At 35.6% G+C, this 15,376-nt stretch overlaps 1 protein-coding gene across 3 annotated transcripts in view; it reads right to left on the bottom strand.

The window, feature by feature from the left end:
• TENT2 (terminal nucleotidyltransferase 2) overlaps positions 1 to 15,376 on the bottom strand; it is a 59,163-nt gene that overhangs the window by 33,388 nt on the left and 10,399 nt on the right. For all 3 annotated transcript variants that reach the window (XM_061430053.1, XM_061430051.1, XM_061430052.1), the window contains exon 4: positions 15,099 to 15,336. In XM_061430053.1, the coding sequence (XP_061286037.1) occupies positions 15,099 to 15,336 (238 nt within the window). The remainder of the gene's footprint in view (positions 1 to 15,098; positions 15,337 to 15,376) is intronic.

The following is a 15,376-nucleotide window of genomic DNA, read 5'->3' as shown; positions in this document are numbered from 1 at the left end:
TTACTGACAGCATTTTTAAAATAAATATATATTATCTCCTTAACATTTTATAATACAAAATGACCACTATTCAAGTAATAATAATTACTTAGTTTACAATTTATACAAAGTATCACTGACAAATCAGAGAATTCATGAGTATAATTCATAGGTCCTCATACTATAACCTTCAGTTACTGCCTGTTTTTACATGGGACATGAACTAAGAATGGTTTTTATATTTTTAAAGGGTTATAAAAACAAAACAAAACAAAAATATGCAACAGAAACAAAGTCTACAATAATCTACTTTCTGGCCCTTTAAAGAAGGTTACCCAACCCCTGGTATTCATACCATGAATACCAAATAAAACAGACTTCAGAAGAGAAGTCCCTGGTTGTCTATGCTCATGCAAACCACCTTCTTTCCTCAGCTTATAGCACTGCCCTGAGCCCTGCTTTCCTGTGGCCATCTACGGACAGATCTCCCTCTTTATCCCCCTTTCCAGTTCATACTTTCCCCTCCAAATGACCTCTTGCCATCACCATAGGTGACTCCCTTACCTACAGTGGGTAAGTATCATGACATACTCCCACCATTTTAACTTCTTTTACTCTATTATTTTTCATTAGTGCTACACAGACATAACATGATTATTACAATAAAACAGAACTTCTCTAGCTTTGAAATTTTAAATTCCAGTATACAAGATAGGCTTCAATCTCCTGTCCAATTCTCACATCTTCTTGAGAACCACACAAACCTGGATTCTCTTGGATCCTCTCTTTCTCCCAACCCAACAGCACCTGAAATAGCATGATTTCCTTCCCTACCCAGTCTATACTCCACAATGCATCCCTTGAACCATTCTCTTTTATCATACCTTAACATTATACCCCTGTCATGCTCTAACAAAATCCTAATTTTAGGTTCACTATAAACAACCACTGTCTCTGCTCTTTTTTTGTGAGTCGCTAACTGGAAAAAAATTTAAAAATCACAAAATTGGTATGTTGCAAATTTACAATTTAAAAACGAACCTAAGATTTAACCCGTAGCATCTCTCAGCAATTACTTCAATGTCTCTGGTTAGATATTGCTTCCATTTTCCACCATCAGCATTCCAAAATGTTTATACCTTTCCTCAAGTTTCCTATACTTATCTCACTTCCTTCAGCAGATAACTTCACATTAAAGTTTACTAAGAAAACTGAAGAAACCAAATGTGACATTCCTCAGTTTCCAACTACAAACCTGCCAACTACTATCTGAATGAAACCTCAACTCCCTACCTCTCCTGTCAGATAAACTGTCCTGTTTCTTGGTCCAAAGCTAATCCCTCTATCAAAAATACTTCTGTATCCACCCCTTTTGGTCACCTATGGGGCACAAATACTCCATCAGTTTTTTGACCTGTCTTTTGCATTTTCAACCTCTCCCTCTCCAAGTCTTTCTCCAAGTCCATGACCAGGCACAAGTCTCACTCATCATTTAAAATATTTTATCATGTTTAGAACACTAATTTTAAGAAAGCAGAGGCAGTCAGGATAACATGGCAATAAAAGAGACGTAATTTTTTAATATCCTGAATAACCATCCCCCGAAAATGCTACAGACCCCAGTTTGATCCCTGGGTCATTAAGATCCCCTGCAGAAGGGAATAGCAAAGAGTCGGACACGACTGAGAGACTGACAAAAACAGACTAAGCAACTAGGAGAAAACAAACAGATCAAACCGTCCAAAATAAAAATGGCCAAAAAATACAGCACAATTGACTACATATTACTCATGAATTCTAAAATACTGCAAGTTAGGACCAAATACCAACAGCAGCAAGACCCACACGGTATCAGAAACGTAACAAGAAGAGGAAAGGGATTTGGGACAGCCCTGGAGCCAGAACAAACAGAAATCAAATTCCCTAGAAGTACTACCTCCCACCCCCTCCCTTAAATGGACAGTTCCAATTCAGTGTAAAACAGCAACTGAAACTCGGAAGGGGTTTCACAGGCGACAACTCACAAGGCAAGAAAGGCAAGAAAATCACACAAACATCAGGAATCTCAAAACTAACTGAAACTCCCTTCTAAGACACAGCAACATACCAAGCAGAAACTGCCAGGAAAAGGTATCTAAATGAAGCAGTACAGAGTCACTGGGGTAAAGGAAAGAAAATCTAGAACAAGAATGATTCTGCCCCTCCAGAGGACATTTGACGATGCTGAGAAACAGTTCTGGTTATCAGTCATCATACTTGGGGGAGTGGGCACCACAGGGAGGGCCAGAAGGCCACTGAATATCCTACAATGCCCAGGACAACTCCCCGCAGCAAAGATATCCGACCAAAAGTGCTAATACTGCCAAAAGTGAAAAACCCTGATCTAGATAAAGGCAGAGAAGGAAAGGAGGAAAGGTCTCAAAAGATATATTTTTGAACACTACATCACAGGAGAGGATTCCCCCCAGCTACAAACCTAGCAAAAAGCTAGCTTACCCAACCCTCATCTAAAAGTAGTATATTGTTGCTGTTTACTCACTGAGAGCTGTGTCCGACTCTTCGAGACCCCATGGACTAGAGCTAGCCAGGCTCTTCTGTCCGTGGGATTTCCCAGGCAAGAATACTGGAGTGGGCTGCCATTCCTTCTCCTAGGAATCTTCCTGACACAGGGATCGAACAAGTATCGCCTGTTTGGCAGGTGGATTCTTTCCACCAAGCCACCTGGGCCTCCCTAGAGCCATCTTCCTTAAACTTAAGTTAACAGAAAAGAATTGGAATCTCAAAAAGAGAGGTGAGAATGGGAGGACAGAAAAAATACTTGAAGAAATAATGCCTAAAAAGGATTCAATTCAATTCTCATCAAAGTTTTTATAAGAAAAATGCAAAGAGTAACATTCCTACAGATCATGAAGCACACCAGAAAGACATGTTCACAAAACGAATGAATATTTTAATATAATATGCAGAACCAAGGTTTTCTCTCTCATTATTAATTTCCTAAAAGGATAACTGACTATAAAGCATACATAACTGAAAAAAATAATTGGAAGTTTACATTTTTAAAAATTATCAAAAGCAGCAAAAGCATGAAATACCTAGGAATATATTAAAGATATGTAAAACCTATACTCTGAAAATTATAAGTATTGAGAGAAATTAAAACATCTAAATAAACAGATAAAAGAAAAAAGAGGATTTAACATACCTGACACTTCTAAACTTAACCATACAGCTACAGTAATCATAACAGTATGGCACTAGGAAAAGGACAGATGAAAAAGATAACAAAAGAGAATACTGAAATATTTATGAAATGCTATGATACCTGGAATTTGCTTCAAACTACTAAGGGAGGGAGGTATAGACAAAATAAGATTGGTCAAATGTTGGTAACTGTTCAAGCTTGGTCTTATGAGGATTTACAATACTACATTCTATTTTTTTATATATTTGATACTCTCCATAATAAAAAGCTTTTTAAGGCGTTCATATTTACAAAGAGATTTTTTAAAGGTCTCCAGTTAAACTGGTTAATCTAAAATTTTAAATGGCACTTGAATAATTAAGTTTTATCTACCTAGAGCAGGGTTGGCAAACCTTGACCTGTAGGCCAAAAACTGCCTCTGGACTGTTCTGTAGGACTAACCAACTGATTCTTACATTTTTAAAGCATTGCTTAAAAAAGAAAGAAAAGGAGACAGGGCCCACGTAGTTCACATGTCTAGAATTTATTAATTGGCCCTTTATCAAAAAAGTTGTGTCAACTCCTTGATCTAGAGAATCAGGCAGATCAAAACTGCTATAAGTCAGAACATATACTCTACATCTGTTGAATAACAAAGAGAAAAATTTCTTGGGAATTCCCTGGAGATCAAGTGATTAAAACTTGGTGCTTTCACTGCATGGCTGGGCCCAGGGCTCGGCTCAATCCCCGGTCAGGGAACCAAGATTCCTCAAGCTGCATAGCACAGCCAAAAAATAAAATTCTTTCATTAGAATGACTATGTTCATGTAGAAACACTCACATATGAAAAAAATTATTATTAGGTAGAAAATATGAAATTCCACATATTTGCTCCTCTCCCTTTTCTACGGTCTGGGAAAATTTCTTCTCTCTCAAGTACTATAATGGAGATCTAACAGATTTTTATACAAATAAATTTTCCTTCCTGTCTAGTCACATTATGGATTCACATTGTCAAATTATGCTACTGTATCTTACAACAGATATATAGAGTCCAGATGAGAAAAAAACACAAAAAGAAATGTACATATATGCTGAAACAAGACTTAGAGAAATATTTCAAAAGATGTCTCAATGGCCTTATAACCGGGAAAAAAAGAAGAATGTCTGATATGAAATCCTGGCTAAAAATCAAGCAAAAAAATATTTAGATCGTATATGTAATAACAAGCTGACTATGCATAATGGCATTTCAAAAACTTTTGTTTCATTCAAAAGTAAAATGTTCCTGTTTTCCTTAGTTTAAAAAAAACCTATTGCAACAAAGTATCTGTAAAACAAATTATTCTTAAATTTGCTTAAATCTCTATAATACTACAGTTTAGGCTGCCTGCCAGATCTATTACTTTTAAATTACTTGTACAAGATATATTTCCCACTGTATGTAAAAATTATATCTTTGCAAAATTGCATAAGAAAATAAAGTTTCCTAATACAGATTTAAAATATTAAAATATTTTTTCCAAATATCAATATTCAATTTTCCTAAAAAATATTATAACCTATCCTCAAATGAAAGAAAGAAAGAAAATGAAGTCACTCAGTCATCTCCGACTCTTTGCAACCCCATGGGCTGTAGCCTACCAGGCTCTTCCATCATCGAATTTTCTAGGCAAGGGTTGCCATTTCCTTCTCCAGGGGATGTTCCCAACCCAGGGATCGAACCCAGGTTTCCCACATTGCAGGCAGAAGCTTTACCATCTGAGCCACCAGGGAAGCTCCTCAAACTCAAACCGAATTACTAATAAGGCTATCACTGTCTGAGATCAACACAAGCCACTAAAGACAAGTTAGGTATTGATTTAGAGTCAGAAAAGTTTTTAAATGAGCCAGTAAAGTTTCAGGTATAACTTTTGCATGGTATTCTCAGTAGATTCTCCATCTGTCCCTAGAAGCTGGTCCCCATATAAAATAAAGTAAATAAACCTTTCAGCTGGGAGTATCAAAACTTGATCATTTTCTACAATACATGAAAAAGAACAACAGGTTTTGGCTAAACGTAAGTGCTATCTACAAACAACAAACACAAAAGAGCAATGAGCTTTCAAGACAGAAGAAATAAAGTTAAATATGGTACAGAAAACAGGCCGTTAGGTCACAAACACTTCAACAAAAACTGACAATTCCTCAGGTTCTTCATTGTCTCATTCTTTGTTACACATGAAACTGTAGGAAAAGCTGGTACTAATTACTGAGTAAAATAAAGCTAGATATGAATTAAAAGTTTAAATTCATTCTTGATGCTGAATTCCTTTTCTCTTCAAAGTAAGTAAAACAGAATCAGGAAAACATCATACTGAAAACAACCCACTCCTCACTAGCATGTTAAAGTACTGTTTTTTTGTATGGCCACAAATTAGAGCCTTCCTAATTCATCAACTAATACAATGATTAGGCAGTCTGAATAACTGATTTTTTTCCCTGAAGCCTGATTGTTTTTAGGCACATACAATTACCTGACCTTAGTCAAGAGAAAACTGCCTAATAAAAGGAGGACGGAGAAAACAAAGCAAGCTTTCATTTGAGGATCTCTTGGGCTGACATTGGTCTAAATTTTTTACATGAATCTACATCTCAGTGGCTTTAAAAATTTGACTGACACATACATTATAGAGCCCTAAGAATAAATTTAACCACTGAGGTAAAAAAGCTGTACACTGAAAACTATAAAACAATGATGAAAGAAATTAAAGACTATAAATAAACGGACAGATACCCAATCATGGATCAGAAGAATTAAAATTATTAAAATGTCCATAGTATCTATAGCAATCTACAGATTCAACGCAATCTCTATCAAAATTCCAATGGCATTTCTCGCAGAAATAGAAAAAGCAATCCTAAAATGCCTATGGACCCACCAACGACCCAGAACAGCTACAGCAATCTTGAGCAAAAAGAACAAAGCTTGGAGAAATTACACTTTCTGATTTCCAATTCTATTACAAAGCTGTAGTAATCATTAAATAGTACGGTACTGACATAAAAATGAACACACAGACCAGTGAACATAACAGAGAGTCCAAGAAAGAAACCCACACACATATGGTTAACTAAAGGGTGTCAAGACTATACAACAGAAAAAGGACAGTCTTCAACAATGTTGAGAAAATTGGATATCCACATGCAAAAAGATGAAATTGGAGCCTTATCTTACAACATACACAATAATTAATTCAAAATGAATTAAAGACTTAAATTCAAAACCTGAAACAGTGCACTCCTGAAGAAAAGATAAGGGGAAAAGCTCCATGATGTTTGTCTTGACAATGATTTTTTGGATTTTAATACCAAAAACACAGGCAACAAAAGCAAAAACCAGAAGTGGAACTATGTAAAACAAAAATATTTCTGTAAAATAACAATTAAAAAAGAGCGAGAAAGAAAAGAGAAAGTGACATACAGAATGGGAGAAAATATTTACAAACTATGTACCTGAAAAGGGGTTAATATCCAAAATACATAAGAAACTCACACAACTCTAACAAAAATACAAATGATCCAATTTAAAAAAGGACAAAAGACCTAAAGAGACATTTTTTTTAAAGAAGGCATACAAATGGTCAACAGGTACATGAAAAGATGTGCAGCGTTACCAAGCATCAGGAAAACACAAATCAAAACCACAATGATATATCACTTCACACTTGTTAGGATGGCTATTACCAAAAAGCACAAGGTAAGTGTTGGCAAGGATCCAGAGAAAAGGGAATTCTTATACACCACGGGTAGGATGTAAATCGGACAACCATATCGGAAAACAGCATGACGCCTCCTCAAAGAACTAAAAACAGAACTACCGTGTGTTCCAGCAACCCCAGGACTGGGTACACATCCAAAGGAAAAGAGTATCTATCTCAACAAGGAGTCTGCACTCCCGTGTTCACTGCAGTGTTATTCAGAGTAGCCAAGATACAGAAACTTAACTGTCCACTGACAAAGAAAATGTGGGGTGTCTGTATACACCTACACAATGAAATATTATTTGGCCTAAAAAAAATGGAAATTCTGCCACTTGCAACATGGATGAATCTGGAAGACATTAAGATAAATGAAATGAGCTAGACACAAAAAGATAAACACTGTATGATTTCACACGTGGAATCTAAAAAAGTCAAATTCATGGTAGCAGAGAGTGCAATGGTAGTTATTAGGGAAGGGAGCAGGATAAGGAAAACGGGGAAATGTTGACCAAAGGGTATAAACTTTTAGTTATAAGATAAACTAGATATGGAGACATAAAGTACAATATGGTGAATATAGTTAATAACAATGTACAGAACACTTGAAATTTGCTTAGAGAATAAATTTAAATGTTCTGATCACAAAAAAAAATGTGAGGTGATGAATGTTAATTATCTTGATTATGGTAATCATTTCAGTGTATACATATATCAAAGCATCATGTATACCTTAAATATTTATGATTTTTATTTGCCACTCATATCTAAGTAATGCTGGGAAAAAAAATGATAGATGCAGGCAAATACATATTTCAACTGCTTAAAATTCAGTGAACCAATAATTTACAAATATTTTATCCCCTTTTTCAATTTGTTGTTTCTAAATAAGGTCAAATACTGAAATTTTTAAAGATAAAGCCTCTCAGAAATCTGTAAGGTAACTGTCCCCAAACAAATGTTTCCCCAGGGTGCCAAGAGGCTCCATAAAACTTACTCCTTTCCAAAATTAAAATTACACAAGATATCTTAAACAATTCACTCATAATTATATTTTTACTTTACAGTCAGTACCAAGAAAACCTCAGCCTATCCTCATCTCAACTCAAAATTCAGAATCAATTACTTCAATTCACATTGTTATCTTCGAACTACCCAGAATTTCTGAAGAACATTTTTAATAGATGAAATTCAGGAGCTCAGATAACTCTGATTCCTCTAAACCTCCATTTTTTTTTGTCCAGGCAACTACATCTCCATCTAAAGATACTATGAAACAAAAGTTAAAATTCAGAAAAGTATTTGAGATTTTTTTACTTTAAAAGTTTTGTTTGCTAATACAATGACTTCAAAAACAGAGAAGACTTTAAAATGGAGAAACAATTTAAACTTAAAACGTATTCATTTTCATAATCTTAATTTTTTAGGTTTCAAAACAGAATTAATTTTCAAACTAATCAAAACTTTTAATACATTCCCCTAGAACTTACTAAAGCAGCTGATTCATTATTATTAATAATAAATTCATTATCACCAATGTTGAGTGAGCCCTCTACACTACCTAGCAAATACTGTGTCAAACCTTCTCCACTCTGCTTCTCTGATTAACCTGAAGTAGTAAACACTACTTCAAACCATCTCCACTGTTCTTAAACCACATATATCCCACTTCATCCTCTCTACTCTCAACAGATGACCTTGCAACAGTAATTCAAAGAGAAAATATGAAGAAGCCATTCAACTATGGGAACTCTTCCATACCATATCTACAAACTTTCTTGTACTACACCTATCCTTTCCTCCTATCTTCCAGTTTCAAAAAAATTCTCTCTTGCCTAAAGCCAATGTCTCCACATATAAGCAGGACCCACACCCTTTCCACCTTCTAAGGAATCTTATTCATAATTATACTTTTTTTTCCCACAGTAATCAATTTTTCTCTCGACTGAATTTTTCCAATATATATTTACATGTGCTTAAACTTTCTTCCACCTCAAAAACAAAATTAAAAAAAACTCCTTTGTTCCACCTTTCCATCTCTGGCTCTCCCCTTCACAGCCAAACTTCCCCAAACAGTTGTAAACATGCTTAGTTTCCATTTATTTTCCCACTCTTTCCTCAACCTATTTCAATGATCCACAGTCTCCTCTCTCCCCAGACAATCATATCCATACTCTTAGCTTCAATTATCATCTATATGCCGATGATCACCAAATGTACACTTCTGGTCAATACCTTTCCTTTGAGTTCCAGATCAATATACATTCAACTATCAACTCCTAATATCTAATTTGATGTTCCAAATGTATGTTTAAAACAATATGTACACAGAACTCAAAAGATACCTGCTCACCCTCCAATTCCTATTAAACACACATACTCCTTTATCTGGCTCCTCTTGCCTTTTGTTCTGTCTCAGTGAACAGTACCACCATACACCCAGTTATAGAAGCCAGAAACTTGGGAGTAATCCTCAGTATCTTCTCTATCTAAACCAGTGGTTCTCTCTCAACTAGAGGCACTTCTGCCCCCCAGGAGACATCTGTTAATGTCTGAAGACATTTTTGGTTCTCATAACCAAGGATTACTGGCATCTAGTGAGTGAAGTCAGAAATGTGGCTAAAACACCTTAAGATGCAGGGGATAGTCCCTCCATACCAAAGTTGGTCTAAAACATCAACAGTACACAGGCTTAGATGACCTAATCTAATAACGCATCATCGAATCCCATCAATTTCACTTTCCCCAACACAGTTTAAACCCATCAATTCTTGTTCATCTTAACTATCAGCACTTCCTAATTCAAATCACCATTACCTTTTACCTAGTATCCAATAACAACTTCCTACTTCCACATTTGTGCAATTGCTTAAAATGAAGTCAAAACAATTTTTAACTCATCTCTTTCTTGCTTAAAAGATGACCCTGAATAGCTTATCAAAGTTCTTAGGTGAAAACTAAAATGATATACAAAAGTCCCTGCATGATCTGCCTGATTCCCCACTTCTCCTACCACACTTCAGCAATTTTCCCCCTAAATCATCCAAACTCTAGCCACCATATGGCCTCCTTTCAGTTCTCCGCAGACTGCATGCTCCTTTCTATCACACAGTAAACCTTCAGACTCACTGTTCCTTCTCTCCACCTCCAACACTCTTCACTGATTAACTCCTACTCACCCTTCAGATCTCAGCTCAAATATTATCTCCACACCATCATGGAGATAACTCTGCACTTGTCCTTTATAACACTTATAAATATATAAAGCTGCAATTCGCATGACTATTTCTAATGGCTCTCCCTCTCACTATGATGTATGTGCATGGTAAAGAGACCATGAATATTTAGAAAAATGCTGTAACACAACATTTTAGCATATAGCCAGCACTCACAAATTTTTGTTGATTACTTAAAAAAAAAAAAATACAGAATCTAATCTACTTCAGGAGTTCAACTGTCACTTTTATTGCAGGTATTCATATCTCAGGCCCCAACCATGCTTCTGAAATATATACGGACAGCTCAGCTACAACACGTTTTTCTTCAATACCAATTAGCTTACAGACGATGGATAAATAAGGCAATGGTATCAATTTAATGTATTAATTGGACTGATTTGTATGTGGAGCAGAAATTGTGGAATTGTAACCTTTACAAAAAAAAAACAACAACAAAAACCCTTAGCTTGGCTGCTCACAAGAAGGAGTCCTTACAGATCTAAATCAACTAAAGCTAAGTGTCTACATCTAGGATCCCCACTCGAAAAGCACTAAACATACCCCAACCCTCATGGAGCTCTCCGCTAGTGTATTTCCTTCAGAGACTTACTTAACAGCCTGACTCACTCACTCACAGCTCCACTTTAACTGCCTTGTCTCAGTGACCCCCCCAAGGCAGCATATGTCAACTGTGTACTGTATATTTTTTAATATCCCTTGCAATAGGACCCAACCAGGCTAAGCCACATACCTGATCTATCCAGGTCATTTTCTAAGGGACTGATTATTGTTCTTCAGAGCGTTCTGGTTCCAAAACTGTTTAGGTTTTGCATAGTGTACTCTCAAGCCCTATTTCCCATGGCCTTAGCATGCAATCTGCAGAACATGAGGCCATTCAAGAAGACAAATGTTACAGCAGATTTCCCATAGTTCCAAGCGCTGAGGAACATAACTCTTGACTACTACTTCCTCAATCAGCTTGAACACTCAAAATCTGGGTTCCTCATCTCTGTTAACAGTCCAAATCATTAAAGCCGCTGATCTCTCTCTCCCCCTCTCCCCCCACAATCACTCCACACAGGTATCAATTTTCCTTATGCATGGTCTCTCACATCTTTTTTACCACCATCCACCATAACTGAAATCTCCAGCATCTCTCATCTGAAAAAAATTTAACAATTAATAGCCTTCAAGGTAATTATACCTCTTTCCAGGCCCTCCTTATTCCAAACCAAACTCCACTAAACTGCAAGAATTATCTTCTCCCAAATGCAAATCTAATTGTGCTAGTCCTCTACTCATAAACCTTCGATGGTCTTCTACTGTGCATTCAAGGTCTCAAACTGCTGCTCCACTTTATTTCTCACTGAACCTCCCACGCATCTTGAAATCCAGCAGAGATAAACCATACAAACTGTTGACAAAGAAAGACACTCAGTAAATATTAGATTTTACTCTCACAGATGACCTACTTTTATAGTCAATTCTAAGAATGTCATCTCCCTACCCTTCATTTTAAGCATCTTAAGTTCCTTCTCTTTATATTATTAGAGACAAAGGTCAAATCTTCGTTGTGTCACTTACTAGCTGTGACCTTGAGCAAGTTATTTAGCTTTCTGAGCCTCAGTAAAATTAGGATAATATCCATGTCATGGGGTTGTTGAAAAGACTAAATGACATAGCATATGTAGAATGCCTGGAAGAGAAGAGACATTAATAAATGTTAGTTTTCTTAAAAAGTGTTCATTTAAAGAATGAACACAGAAATGAACTTGCCTTCTTTCTCCCAGAACTGGCAAGTAAGAGTAACACTCAAAGAAGCTGGCTTAACAATAGAATACTACTAATAATCTTTATCCCTTGAGGTTAAGTGCTTATGCCAAAAGCATAAGATTTAGGGGAATTTTTTTCTATGCTACTAAGCAAAAAGGTTATTGATATGGAACCATATTTTACTAGATGATTTATCCTGACTAATGTTATTAAATTTACTGAGACTCAATATATTTATAAACCTTATCCATATGCAGAAGTCAGTTCCAATATTTAACTATTTACAAATATGTGTGTGTGTTAGTTGCTTAGTCGTGTCCAAACTCTTTGTGACCCCATGGATTGTAGTCCGCGAGGCTCCTCTGTCCATGGGATTCTCCAAACAAGACTACTGGAGTGGAAATTGAGAGCTTCAATACTTATGCATAATATATTCCATAAAAAATGGGCCTATGGCTGATTCATGTTGATGTATGGCAGAAACCAACACAACATTGTAAAGTAATTATCCTTCTATTAAAAATTTTTATATGGCCCTATCTACATACATATATCAAAAACCCACATAGAGTAAAAGGTTGTTATATCTCCATTCAAAGTATTGCCCTGATTTGATTTCTACTGCAGGCTTTCACAATACAATATTACGTAAGTTTCTTTAAAATGAGAAAGCAAAGAAAGGACAAAGAACTGAGAGGTGCTGAAATGGGGTATCAAAACTTTGAAGTTAGTCTGCTTTCTCTTTCCTCCCACTGATATCGCCTAAATGCTTCTCCTACTTCACAGTAAGAATAAAGAATGACAGCCATTTTTATAAATAGTCCTGAGACAACTGGACCAAGAGCAAAAAAGAACTTACACCTCCCTACCTTAACATCATATATGAAAATTAATTCAATGGATCAAAGACCTAAATCTAAGAGCTAACACTATAAAACTCTTAGAATAACAGAGGCATTAATTTTTGTGACCCTGGATTAGGCAACATTTTCTTAGATATAATACCAAAAGCTCAGGAAACCAAAGAAAAACAAATAAATTGGATTTCATTAACATGAAAAGCTTTTATGCTTCAAAGTGCATCATCAAAAAAGTAAAAAGACAAAGCACAGAACACAAGAATATATCTGCAAATTATATATCTGGTACATGTCCAGTATTCAGAACATATAAAGAACTATTACAACTTGACAATTAAAAATTAAAACAGACAAAGGATCTGAATAGACAATTCTCTAAAGAAAATATACAAATGGCTAACACACAAATGAAAAGATGATCAGCATCATTAGTTATTAGGGAAATGTAAACCAAAATCACAATGAGATTCCATTTCATACCCATTACAATGGTTATAATCAAGAAGACAAATATTAAGTTTTGCCAAGGATGAAGAGAAACTGGATCACTCACACACTGCTGGTAGAAATGTAAAATGATGCAGCCACTTTAGAAAACACTTTGGCAAGTCCTCAAAAAGTTATACATAGCGCTACCACATAACTCAGCAATTTCACCTGAGTATAGACCCAAGAGAAATGAAAACATCATGTACAAAAACTTATACACAGATACTTGCAGCAGCAATATTCTGAAATACCTCCCAAACCCATCAACTGAGGAATGCATAAATAAAATATGGTATATCTATACAATGGAATAGTATTCCCCTATGGTGGTGGTTTAGTCACTAAGTTGTGTTCGACTCTTGTGACCCCATGGGCTGTGTAGTCCACTAGGCTCCTCTGTCCACAGGATTTTCCAGACAAGAATACTGGAGTGGGTTGCCAATTTCTTCTCCAGGGGATCTTCTGTTCCCAGGGATCAAACCCAGGTCTCCTGCACTGCAGGCAGATTCATCATCAACTGAGCTACCAGGTAAGTGTCCTCTTATTCAGCTATAAGGAGGAATAAAGAACTGAGAATTGCTATGACAAGGATGAGTTGTGAAAACATGCTAACTGAAAGAAGCAACACCACGTACTGTATGATTCCATTTATATGAAATGTTCAAAATAAGCAAATCCATAGAGATAAAAAATCAGTACTGGTTGCCAGAGGCTGGGGGAGACAGGCAGAGATAAAGCGATTGCTGCTGGGTACAAAGTGTCTTCTATAGGTGATGAAAATGTACTGGAATTAGAAATTGGTAATGGCTGCACTGCCTTCTGAATATAATAAAAACCACTGAATTATACACTTTGATGGAGTGAATTTTATGATAAAATTGCATCTCAATTAAAGAAAAAAAGAATGATAGCAGAATAAAAAGTGGCACAAGCAAGGAATGAAGCAAGTATTCCCTTTTTGACCCAACATTTTCTGAACATTTACTATGTTTCAGACCTATGCTGCTTGCTAGGAATGGAAAGATGAGTAAAACAAAATCACTACACTCTCCAGGCCCATTCTCCTTAGCCTACAAATGTGGTATTTCTCAAAGGTAAAGCAGCTTTGAAAATGCAAAAACAACAAATATAAGCTGCAGACAATTCAAAAGAATGCAAGATTTTTACATTATAAACTCCTCTAAATTAGCCAGAATGCTTTTTTAAGAGTTTCACTAAATATGGGGGGGGCAGAAGAGACATGCTTCTAATATTGGTATTAACTCATTATTCCCCAATGCTGATGTCATTTTCCAAGAAGTATTACTGAAATAGCTTCATTTATTTTAAATTGTTTTCCAAATAATGTTTTTGATAAATCTTCCTTGATCATATCACATATCATATCAGTAATATAAGAAAGTATTATTTTCTGACTCCTGGGTTCTCTATTCTTGACATTAAAAACCTCATGATAAAAACAAATATACCAAAAAATATATATATATATACCAAGGAAAAACATGCTTTTTAATACTTTACTACAGTATCCATATGAAAGCTTATTTTACTATAAGAGAATAGGTAACAAGAGAATTCTCTAAACTAAGAAATCAACTCTTTTAGGCTCTTATCCCAGATTTTTATGAATCAGAGAAAATCTGACATCCTGATATGAAAGCTTCATTTCCAAAGAACAGCTCACAAAAATCAAAGAATCAAATTTAGATAGGAAACTATGTTGAATAGTCTTTTAAATAGTACAGAAAACGGGCATCTTCTACCTAATCCAAGACATTAGATATTTCTGACACTTTTAATATACTATTTATATTAACTTCTCAAAAGATAAAACTAAAGTCTATATTAAAATTACCTTATCTTTGGCCTCAGGCAGTGTGATTTCTCTAGGTTCTAAAATTGATATTTCTCGAAAAGGTGGAACACATCTGACTATATCTGGTACATAGTGTGTATGAAACAATGGTGACATTGAGTATCTTCTTTCATCTGATAAAGGCACTATGTGGTTAACTATAGTTGGCTCTTGGTGGGGTGAATGAAAACGCTGCCGTTTACCATCAAGAGGAAGATTCTTTTCATCGCTTAATCTCCTGAAAACAAGCAACATACCTTAGTGATTAAAGATATAAC

Source organism: Bos javanicus, chromosome 10, assembly GCF_032452875.1.
Source record: "Bos javanicus breed banteng chromosome 10, ARS-OSU_banteng_1.0, whole genome shotgun sequence".
Classification (NCBI taxonomy): domain Eukaryota; kingdom Metazoa; phylum Chordata; class Mammalia; order Artiodactyla; family Bovidae; genus Bos; species Bos javanicus.
Note: the sequence above shows the minus strand (reverse complement) of the source record. Positions and strands in the feature narration are given on the sequence as shown.